The sequence below is a fragment of the Myotis nattereri genome, assembly GCF_964212035.1.
Source record: "Myotis nattereri genome assembly, chromosome: 2".
NCBI classification, from domain to species: domain Eukaryota; kingdom Metazoa; phylum Chordata; class Mammalia; order Chiroptera; family Vespertilionidae; genus Myotis; species Myotis nattereri.
Genome location: NC_138076.1, coordinates 155,514,753 through 155,536,272, shown reverse-complemented (window position 1 = coordinate 155,536,272; position 21,520 = coordinate 155,514,753). Strand labels below are relative to the sequence as shown.

Below are 21,520 nucleotides of genomic sequence, written 5' to 3'. Positions count from 1 at the left end.
AAGATTAAGATTAGATATAAATGAAGATACAGATATAGAATAGACATGCAAAGAGGAAAAAATTACAATTTACTAAAATAGGAACTAAAGAAAGAAAATTTGCATTGAAGTTTGAGGTGCCTGTATGATAGCTAAGTGGAAAGTCTCTTTATGTATTTGGACTAATAGGATTAGAGTTCAGGGGTGAGAATTGGCTTGAGTTGTGGGCCCTAGGTAGGAGTTGAAGCCTTAGGTTGAATGAGTCACCTACTGAGAAGATACAGATTGAGAAAGAGTTATGGGCTTAAGACAGAACGTGATTTCTTTAAAGGATAGGATTTAATGAGCCCAAAGAAAAGTCAAAAGAAACCATAGAGATAGAAAATCTAAGTTGTATCACAGAAGCTAAAAATGGTTGGATTCAGGGAAGAGTAGTAGAGCATAAAATGCTACAGAGAGACTGACTGAAAGAACTAAAAAAGGCATTTATTTAATTTGTTTATAGGAGGCTATTGACCCTAGTGAAAACTATTTCATTAAAATGGTTGGGCAGCTATTAGGTCATAGTGAATTGATGAGTGTGCAGGAGAGTAAATGATAAATATTAGATTACCATTCTGGCTGAGGAAGACTTTTGATGTCAAGAAGTCAGTAGCCGAACCGGTTTGGCTCAGTGGATAGAGCGTCAGCCTGCGGACTCGGGGGTCCCAGGTTCGATTCCGGTCAAGGGCATGTGCCTTGGTTGTGGGCACATCCCCACTGGGGGGTGTGCAGGAGGCAGCTGGTCGATGTTTCTCTCTCATCGATGTTTCAAACTCTCTATCCCTCTCCCTTCCTCTCCGTAAAAAATCAATAAAATATTTAAAAAAAAAAAAAAAGTCCAGTAAATAAGGACTCCTTCAAGATACACAGTGTTGGTTGATGGAACAATAGCCTTAAGACAGAAGTTGGACTCTACAGCAAACAATGAATGATGTGATTAGAATTACAAAGAAGGTTCTTAGAGATAAGAGGGAAGAAGGCATAGAATTCTAGCTCATGTTAGAGTACCTAGGTTAATCTGTTATATTGTTGCATTTATTCACCTGTCCAACTAACTTAGAAAAGAATAAAAAGGTTAAAATTCCAGTGACCATTCCACTTCTATAAGTAGAAGTAATCTTATATTTAATCAGTTTTTGTAACTTCCATCTGACTGTGGTTTTTTTTATATTTGATGTGTGCCCTATCACCAAAATTGGTTGCCAGGTAAAAATTCATACTATATTATTTAATGTGACCTTTGAGAATCATGACCTTTTTAACATCCTCTGCTTGTTTTAACAGTCCAAAGCAGCATATGTACTCTTCTACCAGAGACAAGACACTTTCAGTGGAACTGGCTTTTTCCCTCTTGACCGAGAAACTAAAGGTGCTTCAGCTGCCGCAGGCATCCCATTAGAAAGTGATGAAGATAGCAATGATAATGACAATGATATAGAAAACGAAAATTGTATGCATACTAACTAATGAAAGTCCTAGAAGCCATAAAAGAGAGACTTTCCTGCTGGTGGTAGCGATTGAAATGAAGTTATCCACCACATTAAACAAACGTCTGAGATGGGGAGTTTCAGATAACTGAATGTAAATCCTTTATCAGATTTTAACTTGTGCAGTACTTGAAGTGAAACACAATGAAAACTTTAACAGAAATTGTCTCTTAATACATTTACAGTCTTGTATTTACAAGCTAAATATATATAGGAAATCACAAATAAATCCCTTCTAAGTTTGCTGCTGTTTTGATGAATATGTTTTCTTTAATTTTTTTGGATGTGAGTTAATTAATGACAAATGTTAAATTTGTGGATGTTGGTCATTTTTTGCTCTAATAATACTGCGAGAAAACTATGGCTGAACTTAGTTTTTGAATAATCTAGTTCATGTGCATTAGTCATTTAGCTGCAGTATCAATGTGGCATAAATACTGCAGTAGTATCCTTGGAAAACCAAATTTTCAAACTATCCCTGGTAATCAGTGTGGGCCTATTAAAAAACCAAATCATGATAAAAGAAACAATCTTGAAAAAGTTACTTCCTTTTGTAGTGTCATTAAAATCATCTTATTGCTACTGTGGAAACAGGTTCTAAATTTCATTCTCCATCTGAAGTCATTGTTCAGTTAAATGTGTTTTTTACAGCTGTTGGGATCTATTCCTTAGACATTCAAATTCTTTTTTACTTTCTTCGTATTAAAATGCGTATTTTTAATCTGGTGTTGGTCCCAAATTAAAATTTTTGCTGTCTGTTTTTCTCTACCCCATTTTTTGGTAATTTGTCAACTTTTAGCTCTCCCAATTATTGTAATATAAGAACAGACTTGATAGTATTCTGTATCCATAGTAATAATTACATCAAGCTTAGGATGAGAAATTTTTTTCCTATACTGGCCTTTAAATCATTATTGGACAATTGGCTTTAAAGGTAGGTCTGTTAACTTTCTTTGTGTGTTCCTGATGGAATTCACCATAGCCTTACAGCTTTTCTCAGAAGGTAACTTGCTATAAGAGAATTGGCATTTGCATGTTCCAGAGTGAGAACCTGTACAGTATATAAAGCATACAAACCTTGAATTTGATTTTAGTTCACCACATTTAAGGATCCAGGATGCCAAAAATATATGTGAACATTTGAAACATTTTTCATTTGCTGCTTTCCCTTTGATCTAGTTGAAAAGAATGTATTGTAAATTGGCATACAATACTGCCTTTAATAGAAAATCTAAATGCTGGGGCACATTTCACATATCGACTACCTGAGAAATTGCTTTGTGTCCTACTGTTATTAAAGCAAAAAGTATAATGTTCTTCACTTGAACTAATCAAATACAATAGATTATAAATTGTGTATTGTAAATAAAAGTTCACTCTGTGAGTGCACATTTTGGTAAATTATTTATTTATGTTAGCATTTAAAAGTTTTAAGAAATGCATTTGACCAGGATAAATAAATGAGGTATGTTGATCATGGCTTTGCTTTATATGTTGATATTAAAGCTGGTTTTACATCCTGGTATTTTAAAAGCTGCTTTGTTTTTTTGTTTGTTTGTTTTGGGGGGGGTTGTTGTTTTCTTTTTTTTCTTTTTTCTTTACTTTTTTAAAATGTAAACTAACCTCCTGCATGACAGAGGTTAAAATTTTATCTGCACTTGAGTTCACTTGAGTTTACATTTGAAATGTGCATGTTTATTTATACAGATTTCAATAAAGCTATTCAAGGCCTTATTTAGTCTTTTATTTCTTACTTTGAATCTTTTGATAAAAAGTTCCCTATTTTATGGGTAGTTGACTGATTATATGCCAAACTTTATAGTTACCATATAGTTAAAACTGGAAAGGAACGCATGTCAGAGTAAAGTGAATCCTACTGTTTAAGGGCATGTTTTAAGTTGATTTTTTAAATTTAAACATTCATTAAACCAGTGTTTGTGTACCTACTAATCATTTCAAGAGTCTTGAGAGTAAACAAATTCCTGCAGTTACAAAGCTTGCAGTCTTTCTGCTCTCTACTAATAGACTATATTTCCATTTTTCCTAGGTTGAAAAAAAAACTAAAATTAACTTTTTCTAACCCTAGATTCCAGTTTCTACCCTAATTGTCCATAGGGACCATTTCTTTTTAATGCCTGTAATTAACTTCTGTTACCACTAAAAGCAGTATGTTTTTTCATTGGAAATGATGTTGTTAATTCAGTGGAATTTGTCAAACTCAAATGACATTATCAACTGCAAAAAATAAACTGTAAAAATTATGCAAAAGGCTCATCTATACTCTAAAAGTATATCTTCATTGGTAATATAGGGTAGTAGGGATATGTCCATTCTAGAATTCTACTTCTAGCTTTGCTATTTACTATTCATATGACTTAGATCTCTCCAAGTATGTTTCTTTACCCGTAAAAATAATGATAACAATAACAGCAGCATTTATTGAGCACTCACCAAGGACTGGCTGTTATATTAAAGTGTTATATCTATTTTCTCATTTACCACAACAGCTATGAGGTAGGGACAGTCATCCCATTTGTCATATGGAGAAACCAAGGTACAAAGCAGTTAAATAATACTCCCAAGATCACCTGATTACGATGTGGTGCAGTCAGTAATTTATCCTCAGATGTAAGTACTACCTCCCACTGTTAGAGCCTCACAGGATTGTTGAGCGCTCACATGAGCTCATGTATTTGATGGGACGGTACTTTGTGAACTATGTGGTATACTCATTACTGATTTCTTCAGTCTCAATAACTTGAGTCTAATAACTGCTTCCAAAGTACCTACAGCTCAGCATTTGCGTTTTAAATAAGAAAGATACCAGCTGGAATATTGATTAACCTTACCCTTTTGAAATTCAATTTATGTACATTTATTACCATTTTTACTAAATTTAAATGTTATATAGTAGTTTCTGCCTTATCTTGTTCATCTAACTTAAGTGTACCCTTTATATTTTCCCAAATGCAACCCTTATTTTCAGGACTTTTCCTTCACCTATACTTAAGCTTTAATTAAACTATGAAAAAGCAGTCGCCTGGTCTTTTATTTAAATGTCTCACTTTCTCTTATAATCTGTGTGGTTTCAGTAGTCCTACTTTTATTCTTGCTTTCCTAGCAACTAGATATGAAAACCATTGATTTGGGCATAAAGAAGATCAGTAAGCACTAATGCCATTGATACAGTATGAAGACAGTGCTTTTTCATCAAGTATGTAATTTCATTGAGATGAAGACATAAGAAGCCAGAAGAGAAATTGGGAGGTGCCTCGTTCAGTGGCTTACCAAAGAGGGTGAGGGAAGCATACCAGTAGGAGCCTTCACCGAGAGAGGAGGAATGTACTGTCACTAGTGCATCGTGATTATCAAAAGCAGGCTAACTTTGAGTCTGTTTTATAAAGTTCTTCACAGACAATGCGTTTCATTACTGCATGTTTCCCACCCTCCCTACTTGTATAGTGTAGATGAATACATGTCTCCCAATTTATTTTTTAAGGTAGAAATGTGAAGAATTCTTGTACGTTAGGGGAAGGAATAATAAGTTTGCTAAAATCTCAGAAGAGTGAGAAGGAAAGAAAAATTCCATTTTTGGAGCCAAAGAAGTGAACTGGAAATTTTTTTTAAATATTTTTTTACTCTACAATAAAATTGTTTTTGTTTTTAAACAGCTTGTCTTCAAAATGTAATTTTGTTGGTAACTCCCGAATTATTTCAAATACCAGAGGATAAAGTAAAAAGAGTTTGTTTGCATCATGCTGACGTATATTAAGTTGCAGAACTATACTAGATTGTTTCATCAGACTTTTCTAATGAGAAATACATAGGATTTTTTATGAGCATTATTCTAGGTTGGGGGGGATTTCAATTCAATCTGTATATTTTTCATGTGCTTAATATTTACTATGTATTAAGAAAGGAATTTCCAAAAAGCTCAGGCAACAAAACTTTCATTTAAAACTGAATTAGAATATTCAAATTTTTATAAGTTACATAGAATAGGTTTTTAAATATCAGAATTGAGAAGATAAAATGTACATGGCAAAATTAAAATATTGATCAAACTTTATTTGCACTAATGATGGGGTAACGAATTTTAAAACAGACGGTACAAAAATTATTTTTAACAAATGTATGCATTCTCATCCCACATTCTACCATGGTATAATTATATCCCAGCTCTGCCTTTGGGAGCCTTGAAATTGCCAGTGTTGTGAGAAAAAAAAAAAAAAGGTTATTAAGGGAATCCAGAAAATGTATAAGTTGTTAAAATTAAAACGACATATTTCGGACTAGACTGTCAAAGGGGAAAATCAGTCAAGTGGGTTTTTAATGTCATTTTTTTCTAGAAATGTCTATTAAATGTGATCATACAAGCAGCTAAGAATACAGTTATCTCTGGAAATTGTTCTTTTAAATGGAAATGCTGTCAAATATAAGACTGCATATTTTTAACATGCACAAAATCAAATATTTTGAATGTTTAAATTGTATTGCTATGTTTACTGTAGAAAATCATGGTTGAAGTTGGTGCTCATTTTGCTCAGAATTTTCCTTCGTATCAGGAACTTTTGGCTTGTTCTATATAGTTTGGTGAAGCAATGGAATTAAGTCTACACAAATAAAAGAAAATAATAAACATGGACACATCCCAACAGCCATTTCCCAAACTGTTGTTTTAAACCTTGTATATTTCTTGCTTTTTAATTCTTAGTTAAAATCTTTCAGGATTCTTAAACTTTGTAACAGAACAGAAGTCTCTCCTTAAAACTTTATTTTTTTTTGGTGTTTTTTTAATTAAATCTTTATTGTTCAGATTATTACATTGGTTCCTCCCCCCCCCCCCCCCACATAACTCCCCTCCACCCAGTTCCCACCCCTCCCTCCGCCCTCACTCCCCACCCACTGTCCTCATCCATAGGTGCAAGATTATTGTCCAATCTCTTCCCGCACCCCCCACACCCCTTTCCCCCCCAAGAATAGTCAGTCCACTCCCTTTCTGTGTCCCTGATTCTGTTATAATCAACAGTTCATTCTGTTCATCAGATTATTCACTTTTTAGATTCGCTTGTTGATAGATGCGTATTTGGTGTTCATAATTTGTATCTTTACCTTTTTCTTCTTCTTCCTCTTAAAGGATACCTTTCAGCATTTCATATAATACTGGTTTGGTGGTAATGAACTCCTTTAGCTTTTCCTTATCTGTGAAGCTCTTTATCTGACCTTCAATTCTGAATGATAGCTTTGCTGGATAAAGTAATCTTGGTTGTAGGTTCTTGCTGTTCATCACTTTGAATATTTCTTGCCCCTCCCTTCTGGCCTGCAAAGTTTCTGTTGAGAAATCAGCTGACAGTCGTATGGGTATTCCCTTGTAGGTAACTGTGTTTCTTTCTCTTGCTGCTTTTAAGATTCTCTCTTTGTCTTTTGCTCTTGGCATTTTAATTATGATGTGTCTTGGTGTGATCCTCTTTGGATTCCTTTTGTTTGGGGTTCTCTGCACTTCCTGGACTTGTAAGTCTATTTCTTTTACCAGGTAGGGGAAGTTTTCTGTCATTATTTCTTCAAATAGGTTTTCAATATCTTCCTCCCTCTCATCTTCTGGCACCCCTATAATTCGGATGTTGGTATGCTTGAAGCTGTCCCAGAGGCTCCTTACAGTGTCTTCGTATCTTTGGAATCTTTTTTCATTTTGCTATTCTGGTTGGGTGTTTTTTGCTTCTTCGTATTTCAAATCTTTGACTTGATTCTTGCGATCATCTGGTCTGCTGTTGGGAGTCTGTATAGTATTCTTTATTTCAGTCAGTGTATGCTTAATTTCTAGTTGGTCCTTTATCACAACATCAAGGGTCTCATTAGATTTCTTGAGGGTCTCATAAAGTTTATTGGCAGTTTCTAGAAAATTCTTGAAAAACCTTAAAAGTGTGGCTTTGCACTCTATATCCAGTAGTTTGCTTTCCTCCATTTCTGTCATTTGTGTCCTGTTTCTTTGTCTTGGCATTTTTTATGCTTCGCTGTGTCGACAGAGTGGCTTTCAGTGCTAAGTGTCCTATAGGGCCCAGTGGCTCAGCCTCCCCAATTACCTGAGGTAGACACTCTTGGTGCACCCCCTTGTGGTCTTTGTGCACAGGCTTGTTGTAGTTAAGCCTTGATTGTTGTAGGTAACACTGGGAGGATTTGACCTCCAGGCCAATTGGCTGTGAGAATCAGCTGTGTCTATGGTGGGAGAACTTCTGTGCTGAAGACACCCTTATGGGGCAAGACTTGCTTCACTGGGGCTTTGGTGCTCACTGAGTCTGCCCCCTGAGTGTGTCCCTTATAGATCTGTGGAGTTGTAATTAGTTGGTCCCACTCTGACCACTGGGTACACTGGCTCTTGGATCTAAGGAGGTGCTAATCTAGCCTCTGCTTGAGGCTATGGAGCACAAGCCAGCTGTAAAACGATGCAAGTTGCCCTGGGGCCTTGGAGCAGCTGCTGTTTGTTAAGTAATTTTCAGATTACAAAGGCCAGACCTTTCATATGCAATAGCCTCCGTGCAGGGCTTGGGCGGGACAGGGTCCCAGGAGATCAACAGGCGGGCAGAGCGAGCAGTATGGCTGCTCTCAGTCCTGCCTTCAGAGGTCCTGGCAATGGCTGCGAGTGCCTCCGAGAGAAAGCTGCCCTCGAGTTCCGACCGATGCCAGACAGTCCTGTTTCTCCCGTATGAGTCTGGGTCCCCAGAGACTCGCCCGGAACTGGAGCTCGGAGCCTGAGACTCCCTCCCGATTGAAAAAGACAATCGTGTCCTCAGCCTCCAGCCCACTCCGCATGCACCTCCGCACCTTGGTATTTTACTTATGCACCACACCTCCTCTGAGTCTCAGTATGCTTTTCTCTTTCCTTCTAGTTGTAGAATTCCCACTCAGCCAGCCTTCCTGTGGTTCTGGATGATGTCCGTTCTGTCTTTTAGTTGTATTTTTGAAGTGGTTGTGCGAGGCAGCAATCTCTGGTGTTTACCTATGCCACCATCTTGGTTTCTCCTTAAAACTTTTTTATAATATTTATTTTCTTTTAAGACATAAAGGAACATTATAAATTAACAGACATTGTAATTATTCCTCCTCTGTGTATTGATTCTTAGGTACACTAGGTTTTAAATAATTTAGACATGTATTGTGTTCTGCTTGTGTGCCTTCACTCTTTCACCTGGGCCTGCTTTCTTTGGACCTTGAGTTCTCACTATATAGGTAGTGAAAATATTTAATTCTTTATAGTGTGAACCATCTTCCTATTATATCAAGTGGATATTTTTTTAATTTTCTGAGTTCATCAGCATTAATCCCATCATGTCCTTTTAACTCATTTCCCACAGGAAGCTCAAGGTGCCAGGTATTTTGTTCATCCCCTAAATTCCTTCATTCCTGTGGTGAATTATCCATGTCCTGAAAATTACTTAAGACGAAGCCACCTGCCAATATGAATTATTTTAGAATTGCTCTCATTTAGGGGGAGAAAAACTTTTTGGAAATATGGAGAAATTACAATTCTCTTTAATTTGAAATGGAATTCTCATAGGACTTCTAAATATTAAGCAGCTTTAATAAGATAAAACTTATGTTTATAAAACTCAGATTTACATTCAATTATGAGCCAAGTATCTATTGTATAAGTTGAAGTAATACTGCAGATTCAAACAGTGAACATCAATAATCATAGATATTTGGGTAGTATGTTGGGAGACAATGAAATATGGTAGGAAGCATATTTAGAACCATGTCACCACATTTAGCTCTAAACAAGACATTTGCTTCTGAATTTCAGTTTTCTCAACCATAAAATGATATTTTCTTGCAAGGATTCAGTGAGTTAATGGATGTGGAGGTATAAACTTTCAGGTTTTGCAAAATAAGGCAGTGTTTTCTGGTATGGACAACTAGAGTCCTCTATAAGCCCATGAAAGGTTTCTTCAATGAAAGGCTCAAATTCAGCTTTTGAAGTTAATGTAAAGTATATATTTACATATTTTTAGCAAAAGAATAATGAGTAGTACAAGTCAAATTAATACTTGCTCATTTGTGTACATTTTCCCCCTAGCTCTTATGAAAGACTTGGGGCAGAAGTCTTGGTGTGATGGTAAGCTTGAAAATTAAAATTTCATACTGGATACTAGAACCCAGTTATATACTAACAAATAGGACTTTTACAGGTGTTTATGAGCATAACTTCACAGCCTTACACTTAAAGCCTTTTCTCTGTCTTCAGCAGATATGGATTATGTTGTCTTTTTTTTCTCCAATTTCATAAATCATTATCTAAAATTACCTGAGTCTGCCCAATGGGTGTGGCTCAGTGGTTGAGCCTTGACCTATGAACCAGGAGGTCATGGTTTGATTGATTCCTGGTCAGGGCATATGCCCGGGTTGTGGGCTTGGTTCCCAGTGAGGGTTGTGCAGGAGGCTGCCAATCAATGATTCTCATCATTGATGTTTCTATTTCTCGCCCTTCCTCTCTGAAATAAATTTTTTTTAAAAAATCGTTTTAAGAATTATTTTGTTAGTACAATTAATCTGAGACAGTCTGGTTGCTGTCAGTTCTCGCCAGCAAGGGACAGGATTGCCCAGCTGTATGCTGCATTTATTTTGATTTTCCCAAGACCTACATTAAAGAAGTGCTTCTAATTTGATCTGTGAAGTCTTTTTAATTTTTAAGCTGCATAACTGATACAAAATAAAAATGAATATTTATACTGCCAGGTTAAAACAGGTAGATTGGGCCCTAGCTGGTGTGGCTCAGTTGGTTGGGCGTCATCCTCTGCACCAAAAGGTTGATGATTCCAGGTGAGAGCATATGCCCGGGTTGCAGGCTTGATCCCTGGTAGGGGATATGCAAGAGGCAGCCAATCAGTGTTTCTCTTTCTCCCTCTTTATTCCCCTCTCTAAAAATCAATAAAGAAAAATATTTAAAATAAAAACAACAGGTAAATTGGAATAAGTTTCTACTGATATGACTCCATTTTGTTTTCCCACAAAGATTTGGCTTCCTGGAACTGCAAATAACAAAATTTTCTAGCATTACATTCAGCATACAATCACAACTAGGAATAGGAATGAAAGCCATATACTCTCAGGACATCAGGCCTCACCAATGGGCAACGTTGGGCTTATTATTTAACATCCCTGAGTTTTTGCTTAAGTTTGAAAAGACTAGTAAAGGTCATATTGGGCTACCAAGGGAACCACACCCTCAGGGGCTGTGGACATTATGGGAACATGTCCAGTTGATACTGAAGGCCTAAGCAAAGGGTATCTATCACCTTGCTCTCTGATTTCTTGGCTTCCTGCATTCACAACTGTTATAACAGGCCATGCATTCCCAGAAGACAGACCCAACTCAACTGTGATAAAAAGTTGTGTTTCTTGTATGTTTCCAGGGAAATTTTTTATCTCTTTGATCATTGAAATCTGACATTTTTGTCAATGACTCAGGGTTCTCATCACCCCTGTGTCTGCTAGGACTACTCCCTTCCTCAGGGCCTGCTTGATGGTTGTATGATACAGCCTTGTCGCTTTCCTTTTACCTGGACAGATAAGGGCCCTGTAGACACGCGATTTCCCATGAAAAAACTAAGCCTAGACCTGGAGTTCCTCCTTGTTCTGACGTTTCTCAAATGCTGGAAAGCTCTGCCTAATACTCTGTTTCTTTCCATGACTTAACCCCAAGACTTGCATGTGCCTCTTGAGCTTCAGGATCTTGAAAGCCCAGAAGATCAGCTCTATTTTCATCTGAACTTGGGCTTTGCACAGAAGCTGGTACTGACTTGGCTATTGACACTGTGACTTCCTGCCCCTTGCCTGTTTTCTGGAACCAATGTCACTGAAAATAGCTCCTTATGTTTTTTCCCCCCATTTTCCTTTGGAAGAACCCTGTGTGTTCTATGGCAGAACTGGCTGAGTCTTGCTCACCAAATCTCAGGTAATTCACTGGCTTGGGCAGGTTGGTTCTCTCTGGCTTTGGGAATCCTTCTTTTCTTTCTGTCTCATCCCACGCCCCAAAATGCTCTCCTGCTTTGGGACACCTAGTTTCCCCTCCGTCATTGGGGTTGCATTCTTTTTCTGGCTCTTTCTTGTAGCCTAAAGTTGAGCATGCTCCCACAGGCACAGATTGCTCTCTCTGGCCTCCTCATCAATGGCAAGTACCTGGGAAGCTGCTGGGTCTCTACTGGCCCCACTTTAAAATGACCGTCAGAGACCCAGAAGTCAAACTGTCTGAAACTATGGACAATGCAATCAAATAGGCCTGGGTTGGTTCTTGGGCTGAGTGTCCAGTGTTGCCAGGAAGCTGCTCTTTAAAGCATGCCTATCCTGAATCTAGATCTTGGACGATCAACCTGCTTAGTGGTGTGGGGAATTCCTTGCTTACTGAAGCCCCTAAACCACATAGATGCCTATCTGCCATTCAATAATTTTCCAGGTCACTAGTTCTTACAAAGTCTCCTGAGAGTTGTTGAGAAGCAAGGGTCTATTTGGACCTATTTCTTGGGTCTCTTTGACCCCTGAAATCCCTCAATTTCTTGCTAACATATTTTTTTCTAAAGAAAATACTCAGATGTTTATGGAAATAGCTCTCTTGGATGGAAGTAAGCCCACAGTCTTTGAGGTTAAGTTTAGCTTCCTGCACCCTATATATATACTCAGAACACGTCTCGTCTCCTTTCTCTTCTCCTCCTCCTCTGAGTTTTCCCATTCATTAATTCTTGGATGCCTTATTTTTTTTATTAGTTAAGGTATTACAAATGTGTCCTCATCCCCCCCCCATTAGCCCCCCTCCTCCCCCCCTACCCCCGCACACTCATGCTCCCATCCCCCTGTTGTCCATGTCCATTGGTTTGGCTTATATGCGTGTATACAAGTCCTTTGGTTGATCTCTTCCCCTTACCCCCTCCCTCCCCTGCTTTCCTTCTGGGGATTGATAGCCTGATCGCCGTTTCTCAGTCTTTTGGATCTGTCCCTTTTCATCAGTCTATGTTGTTACTTGGATGCCTTATGATTGTGGCTGAGAAGCATAGGGGTCTTTTCCCCAACATTTTCCTGGATGCTTTGACCATCTCCACCAACTTCTTCCAGACATGAAAACTGAGCTCAACAGAAATGCTTCCCTTGTTCATGGGACTGAAATGGGCAGGCTTGAGCCCTCAACGTCTGAGATGGCTGGGAGAGAAGAGGCCAGTCAGGAAGGTTGCGTGGAGCTGACCTCCATTTAACATGGAGGATTAACTCAGATTGAGTCACGGTAAAGAAGTAGAGGCTGCTTGTGATGGTGTAGAGAGGATCAGTAATTGGGAAAGAAAAGACCAATGAATCAATGGGATTCGCAGGTTGGGCCATGATTGGTAGGTGTTTATGTTCTGAGAGAGGGTGTCATCAGGTGAAATGTAGTTCACAGACAAACAGGTTTAGTAAGGGAAGAGGCCAAGAATCTGTGTGCCTTCATGGGAGAGGAGAAGAGGCAGGCTGTGAAAGTAAGTGAAAGTCCATTAAAAAAGTGGAATCAGTGGAGAAAGCACTTTGCTGTAAGAGAGGTTCTCAGAAGTAAGAACAAAAACAAGGAAAGTGAGGGCATGGTCACGCCCAGAGGCAACAAATGCTCTGGCAATGGAGAGGAGCATAGGTTTGAGAAAGAGAGATGTGGAGAGTCAGGCTCTAACGACAGAAAGGACTCTGGTGGCAAAGATAAGACAACTGATAGAGAAGATAATAAAAAGTAGAGCCCAGCAGGCTTGGTTCAGTGGTTGAGTGTGGACCTATGAACTAGGTCACGGTTCAATTCCCGGTCAGGGCACATGCATGGGTGTGGGCTCCATCCCCTGTGGGGCGTGCAGGAGGCAGCCGATCAGTGATTCTCTCTCATCATTGATGTTTCTATCTCTCTCTCCCTCTCCCTTTCTCTCTGAAATTAATAATATATTTTTTTAAAAGTAGAAAATGAACAGAGCTACAAGGCAAGGGATACCTCTGAAAAAGAGAAGATAAGACTATGGATGTGAGCCCGAACCAGTTTGGCTCAGTGGATAGAGTGTTGGCCTGTGGACTGAAAGGTCCCAGGTTCAATTCCGGTCAAGGGCATGTACCTTAGTTGCAGGCACATCCCCAGTAGGGGGTATGCAAGAGGCAGCTGATCGATGTTTCTCTCACATTGATGTTTCTAACTCTCTATCCCTCTCCCTTCTTTTCTGTAAAAAAATAAAATAAAATATATATTTTTTTAAAAAGACTATGGATGTGAGTAGCAAGAATGGGAGTATGAATGTGGGGCCAGGGTCAGAGGGGTGGTAGGATTAAGGCTGAATATGAAAACCAAGATGTAAGGGCAGAGGACACTGAAATAAGGGTGGAATGAGAACAGAATAAAATGAGGAAGAAAAGGACACAGCAATGAGTGATGATGGCACCTCTTGTCAAGAGATTGTCCAATAGAATAGTGTTAGGGGGCACCCACAAAGGAATTGTTGACTGGCTTTTAGGTAATTTCACATTGAACATCTTTGCTGCAAGCATTTTTGCTGCACAAAATTGGCTGTAAGGCAAATTATGCATGAAAGATAAAATAACTGATTTACATCTGGCAGATTATGTATTTTGTCAGTTTGGTTTTATTTCTCCACTGACAAAGCTCTCGCAGTACTCCTAATTTTATATTATATAAACCTTAGACTTCAGAAGGGTTTGTCCAGTTACAAGGAGACGTGGTGGTTTTAAAGTAATGAATGGTAACAACTACATACAAACCCAGATTGCAAAGCTACATGTAAAGCCAGATTGCATTCTATACTAGAAAAGTATCACATGTCATGTCAGTTTGCAAATTCTTCAGGGAGCATAGTCATCCCTCCAACCCCTCAAAACCAAAAGGTCACCAAGTTATGGCAAATATAAAAGAGGCAGCTACTAACTTGCAACATTCATCCAGAACATGAATTCTAGGTTATTTTAGTTGGAAACTGTTGCCTCTCTTAATGAAAAAAGGAATTATAGCAAACAAGAAAAAAAGTGCAATGCCGAACGAGAAGCTGGATCAACAAGTAAAAAAAAAAAAGGTATGATACTATGAATGAAAGACTTTGAAGAATTATTCTTGCCAGGTATTCATGCTGGCTTCTCAAATCCTTGTGTCCTTTCTGGTTGGGGAACTTGAGATCCAAGATGTATTATTGAGGATATTGAGATCCACAGTCAGCTAGAGCTGCCATACAAAATAACACACACTGGGTGCTAACACAAGAGAAATTTCTTTTCTCGCAGTTCTGGAGGCTGGGAAGGTCAAGATCAAGGTATCCACAGGTTTGGTTTCTTCTGAGGTCTCTATCCTAAGCCTACAGATGGTTGCCTCCTCACTGTGTCCTGAAATGGTTGTCCCTCTGTTGTGTTAGTGTCTTAATCTCCTCTTTTTATAAGGATGCCTGTCATATTGGATTATGACACACCAATGTGACTTTATTTTACCTTAATTACCTCTTATAAAAGGCCCTATCTTCATATCATTACATTCTGAGATACTAAGGGTTAGGATTTCAACATATGAATTCTGAGGGGACCCTATTCAGACCAATGACACACAGGGTAAGTCACAACTAATTTGGTCACCCAGACATTTGTCTCTTGTAACACAGTAATGAATTACTTTGATTCTACTGAATGGGGCTCTTCTGACTCTTTTGTTTGATTAACGCGTTAAGCACCATGTCAGTCACCGGTGACTGACACTATACTTTCTGTTTGGACCTCATCAGTCTCTGGCCGCCAGCATATCGGTGAAATCGGGTATCTCGGGCTAAACAGAAAGGAAGACAAAACAGGCTTGGTGCTTAACGTGTTAAGAATCTTCCTGGACATAAGTTATGTTGGCTCCTTTTAAAAATTTAAAAAGAAATATAATTGTAGTAAAATATACATCACATAAAATTTACCATTTAACCATTGTAAGTGTATAGTTCAGTAGTATTAATTATATTTACATTTTTGTACATCCAATCTTCAGAACTTTTCAATCTTGAAAAACTGAAGCTTAGTACCAATTAAACAATAACTCCCCATACTCTCTCCCCAGCCAGCCTCTGGCAACTACCATTCTACTTATGTTTCTATGACTTTGACTTCTCTAGATACCTCATGTAAGTGGAGTGTTGTGGTATTCGTCTTTTATGATTGGCTTATTTTACTTAGCATAATGTCCTCAAGGTTCATCCATGTTGTGTCAGAATTTCCTTCTTAAGGCTAATAAGTTTCCATTGTGTGTGCATACCACATTTTGTTTATTCATTTGTAAATAAATATTTGGGTTTCTTTCACCTTTTGGGCTACTATAAATAAAGTTGCTATGAATATGGATGTACAAATATCTCTTTGAAAACATGCTTTCAGTTCTTTTGGATATATGCCCAGGAGTGAAATTGCTGGGTTATATGGTAATTCAATTTTTTTCTCATTTTTATCCCACAATTTGTTTATTCACTCACCTCTTGACAGATATTTGCATTTACAATATAGCAGCTGTGAACATTTATATGCAAGTCTCTGTATGGACAATTACCCCCCCTTGCTTAAATGCCTACGCATTGTTTACGAGGTTCATCTATATTGTAGCATGTGTCAGTACTTTCTTCCTTTTTTTAATTATATATATATATATATATATATATATATATATATATATATATATATTATTGATTTCAGAGAGGAAGGGAGAGGGAGAGAGAGAAAGAAAGAGCAATGATGAGAGAGACTCATTGATTGGCTGCCTCCTGCACGCCCCCTACTGGGGATCGAGCCCACAACCCAGGCATGTGCTCTGACTGGGAATCAAACCTGGGACCTCTTGGTTCACAGATCCATGCTCAATCCACTGAGCGACACCAGCCGGCCAGGTGATAGCTTGAAGTTCAAAGCTCAGCATGATCTTAAAGATGTCTGCCACACCCAGTTCCCTCATCAGCTGTATCATTTTTTGTTTGTTTATGTAAATAACAGCACATGCTGATACATTCCTCCCCCCACCGCTGCAGGTCTGTATTTTGCTTCTCACTTGGCCTCATGCTCTGAAGACCACAGCAGCTCGCTCTCGCTCAGAGCTGCCTGGTGTCCCAGCAGCCCGGGCGCAATAACCCAGGCCCTCCCACCCTCTGCCCTGTGGGCTCTGCCCGGGGGCCATGGTATAGGGCAGTGATGGCGAACCTTTTGAGCTAGGTGTGTCAGCATTTTGAAAAACTCTAACTTAACTCTGGTGCTATGTCACATATAGAAATTTTTTGATATTTGCAACCATAGTAAAACAAAGACTTATATTTTTGATATTTATTTTATATATTTAAATGCCATTTAACAAAGAAAAATCAACCAACAAAAATGAGTTCGTGTGTCACCTCTGACACGCGTGTCATAGGTTCGCCATCACTGGTATAGGGTACCCCAAAATTCACGCAAGATTTGCAATTCAATTCAATTGCAAATCTTGCGTGAATTTTGGGACACCCTGTATATATGTAGGTCGCTGTGCAGGTGGCCGGTGTGACCGAGTTACCGGGCTGGGGCTGCGGGCCAGGTCCCTGTGTCTCCCCACCTGTGGGGACAAGACAGATCCCTCCCCGATGCTGCCGCTACCACGCCCACCCCGGGGTGCAGCACCTGCTCCCAGGCCCGGCCCAGTGCCTCCGGCCTGCGGACGGTGTGCCATCTGTGGGGTGAGAAATGGAGTCCGTTCGCCTCAGTTGCATTGCTGTTGTTGGGAACGAAGAGCCACTGCACTGTGTGTTCTTGGAAGAACAAGCAGGACCTCTCGTCCAACATCCACCCGCACACCCAGCACCGGCTTTGGGAGGCGCCTACGGAGACCGCCTCGCGCACCGCCCTCCCCGCCGCCTGGGTGGCTCCCTCCGGAGGAGCAGGAAGCGCAGGGCACGGGGAGACCCGCTGGGGCGGCTCATCTGCTCCTGTTTGGGGGCTGAGCGGTGGCCCAGGGGGCTTGGCCGATGCCAGCGATGCCAGCGAGAGCTAGTCAGGCTGAGCCAGGGCGATCCCAGGGGCGCCGTCTCAGCACCCGGGCCTCTCCTCTGAGCGGGGTCCCGTGGGCGGCCTGCCAGGCTGTGAAGACCCTGAGCCTTCGTGTGGCCCCAACCTCAGCCCCTGTGCTCACAACCACCTTTGTCGCAGCCCCAGGCCCCTGGTCTCCTCGGGGTGACCTCGCCCAGGGCGCAGGCTGCCTCCGCGGGGGGGGGGGGGGGGGGGGGCGGCTGGGGGCTGGCCGTAGGGGCCCTGCGAGGAGCACAGGCTGCCAGCTTCATCCCTGGGGAGGAGCGGAGGCTCTGGCCCAGCTGGTTCTCCGAAAACCTCAAGGGTGGTCACCTGGCGGCTCCGAGTGGCTCCTCAGCTTAATTACTTAATCACATCCCGCGAGTAATCAATCAACCCACGAGGGTTTAACCATAGCACGCTAGAGTGAGCCTGCGAGCTGAGTGAGCCTGTCTAATACTGATGAGATGCTGGTATCTAAAATATATGAGAAATGTCTCCAAGCCAACAATGAGGAAACCAATAGAAAGATGGAAAAATTCAGTAAGTGCACAAAGAGATGTACAAAATTATTACAAAGTAGATAAATACAAATTAAAACAGTGAGACAAGACTTTAATCCACCAGACTGTCAAAAAGTAAAAAGTTGCCGAAACCAGTTTGGCTCAGTGGATAGAGCGTCGGCTTGTGGACTGAGAGGTCCCAGGTTCGATTCCGGTCAAGGGCATGTACCTGGGTTGCGGGCATTTCTCCAGTGGGAGATGTGCGGGAGGCAGCTGATCGATGTTTCTCTCTCATCGATGTTTCTAACTCTCTATCTCTTTCTCCCTTCCTCTCTGTAAAAAAATCAATAAAATATATTTAAAAAAAAAAAAGTAAAAAGTTTAATAATGTGAAGTGTTAGTGGGAAGGTGGAGATACAGGAACCCTCATGTGCTGCTGGTGAAAGATCAGATTCATTCACCCATTCTGTAAGGCAATCTGACATTTCCTGATATATATATATATATAAAACTAGGGGCCCGGTGCACGAAATTCGTGCACTGGGTAGGGGGGGGGGAGTGTCCCTCAGCCCAGCCTGCCCCCTCTCACATACTGGGAGCCCTCAGGCGTTGACCCCCATCACCCTCCAATCGCAGGATCGGCCCCTTGCCCAGGCCTGATGCCTCCGCCAGAGGTGTCAGGCTTGGACAGGGGACCCCCATCTCCCCCCGATCACTGGCTCTGGCCCCGGCCCAGGCCTGAGGCCTCTGGCCCAGGAATCATGCCTGGGCAGGGGACCCCCATCTCCCTCTGATCACTTGCTCCACCCCCCGCCCAAGCCTGACGCCTCTGACCCAGGCTTCAGGCCTGGGCAAGGGGACCATCATATCCCCCCAACCCCCGGCTCCGCCCCCCACCCAGGCCTGATGCCTCGGCCAGAGGAGTTGACCCTCATCACCCTCCGATCACCAATCACCTGATCGGCCCCTTGACCAGGCCTGAGGCCTCCGGCAGAGGTGTCAGGCCTGGGCAGGGGACCCCCAGCTCCCCGAGGTTGCAGGCTCCGCCCCTGTCCAGGCCTAATGCCTCTGGCCTAGGCGTCGGGCCCGGGCAGCGGGGACCCGCAGTGGCAGCGGGGGGCGCCGCGATCGTGGGCTTGGCTTTAGGCCCAGGCAAGGGACCCCTAGCTCCTGGGACTGCCAGCTTCGACCGTGCCCAGCTCCCATCGCTGGCTCCACCCCTACTTCCTGCTATCACTGGCCAGGGCGGCAAAGGTGCCTGATTCTCCGATCATGGCTGGGGGGCAGGGCAAAGGCGGCCCCAGGGCCGCCTTTGCCCTGCCCCCCAGCTCTTAGCTCCCCCCTGGGTTTCCGATCACTGTCAGTGGCAAGGGGCTTCTTCCTGCTTTCCCTTTCGCCTCCCTGCATTGTGCCTACATATGCAAATTAGCCGCCATCTTGTTGGCAGTTAACTGCCAATCTTAGTTGGCAGTTAACTGCCAATCTTAGTTGGCAGTTAATTTGCATATAGCCCTGATTAGCCAATGAAAAGGGTAGCGTCGTACGCCAATTACCATTTTTCTCTTTTATTAGTGTAGATTATAAAAGGCCTGTGGCTGTAATGCCATCACACCGTAATGACCCAAAACTGGACTCACCAAGAGGTGCATGGAGCACCTCTCAGTCCCTCCCCAGGCCCGAGAGCCACTCGTGGCGGCCGGGTGGGGCTCACAGCTCACATGGTGCAGCCCACAGTCTCCAATCCCAGCAAGGCTGGCAGCCGGCAGGTGGGCGGGGCAGTGGCAGGTGAGCACCGTGAAGCCTGCACTGTGGGCGGGGCAGCAGGCAGGAGGGCAGGGCCATGCAATTTCACTAGCTGGGCTTCTAGCATGAATATAAAAATACTAGTGGCCCAGTGCATGAAATTTGTGCACGGTGGAGGGGGTGTTACTCAGCCCAGCCTTCACCCTTTCCAATCTGGGACCCCTCGAAGGATGTCCTACTGCCGGTTTACAGGGATTGGGCCTAAACCAGCAGTTGGACATCCCTCTCACAATCCGGGACTGCTGGCTCCTAACTGCTCACCTGCCTGCCTGCCTGATTGCCTCTAACCACTCTGCCTGCCAGCCTGCTCACCCCCAACTGCCCCCCCTGCTGGCCTGCTCGCCCCTACCTTCCCTCCCTTCCCCACTGGCCTGCTTGCCCCCTACTGCCCCCCTGCTGGCCTGCTCACTCCAAACTGCCCCTCCCCCTGCTGTTCTGATCACCTCCAACTGACCCCCACTGATAGCCTGCTTGCCCCCCAACTCCCCCCCCTGCTGGTCTGCTTACCCCCAATGGCCCCACCCCCCACCAGCCTGATCACCCACAACAGCCCTCCCCTCTTGGCCTCTAACTGCCTCTACTATGGCCCCACCATCATGGCTTTGTCCAGAAGAACATCCAGAAGGTCTCCTGGAAGGTCTCCCAGTCTAATTAGCATATTATCCTTTTATTAGTATAGAGGCCTGGTGCACGGGTAGGGGCTGGCTGGTTTGCCCTTAAGGGTGTCCCGGATCAGGGTGGGGGTTCCCTTGAAGCATGGGGCAGCCTAGGCAAGGGGCCTGTGGTGGTTTGCAGGCTGGCCATGCACCCATGGTGTGAGGGTCCCCACTGGGGGGGGGGGTGCTTGGCAAGCCTGGGTGAGGGGCTGATGGCTGTTTGCAAGCTGGCCAAGCCCCCCAGCGGGGACCCCTCACCCCATGAGGGTGTGGCCAGCCTCGGTGAGTGGCTGAGTGCCGTGTTCAGGCTGGCCACACCCCATTCAGGATGGGATGTCCCGCTGGGGTGCTTGGCAAGCCTGGGTGAGGGGCTGATGGCTGTTTGCAAGCTGGCCAAGCCCCCCAGCAGGGACCCCTCACCCCATGAGGGTGTGGCCAGCCTGGGTGAGAGGTTGAGGGATGTTTTCAGGCTGGCTACACCTTCTTCAGGAAGGAGGTCTCCACTGGGGTGCCTGGCCAGCCTGGGTGAGGGGCTGATGGCTGTTTGCCAGCTGGCCATGCCCCAGGCAACCCAGGCTCCCAGACAAACACAATTCCTTGGGTACAAAGTACACCCTGTTCTTTCTGGTACCAGGTACTCAGACCAGACACATTAACTATGGTCTAGAAGAGCCCCACAGCTATGCCGGGGAAGTGGGTGGGGCAGGCCAAGGTAAAAGACCACAAACCTCTCCTACTGGTTTAAGTCACTTTTTTTTCTTGATTCGGTGTTCTTTTGATTGCTACAAACCTTTGACTATTTACCAGAGTCTGGCAAAGTTGATTCTGAAAGTTTTTTTAAATGAATTAATTGGTTGGTTGGTTGGTGTTTTTGTGAAGGCATGGGCCCTGGAAGCTCCACATTCCACCATTTTGACTAAAGGCTGGCCTTGCCAATAATTTTTAACATAAAATCAGCTGCCCACAAACGTCTTATCAGAAAAATGTGCAAAACTCAGTCAGTGCATAGTCA

General features: G+C 42.7%; 1 protein-coding gene across 2 annotated transcripts in view; it reads left to right on the top strand.

Annotated features, from left to right (window-relative positions):
- Positions 1–3,242, top strand: part of USP15 (ubiquitin specific peptidase 15) — a 127,472-nt gene extending 124,230 nt beyond the window's left edge. For both annotated transcript variants that reach the window (XM_081082312.1, XM_081082313.1), the window contains one exon: positions 1,306–3,242. In XM_081082312.1, the coding sequence (XP_080938438.1) occupies positions 1,306–1,488 (183 nt within the window). In that variant the 3' untranslated portion in view covers positions 1,489–3,242. The remainder of the gene's footprint in view (positions 1–1,305) is intronic.
- The last annotated feature ends 18,278 nt before the right edge of the window (positions 3,243–21,520 follow it).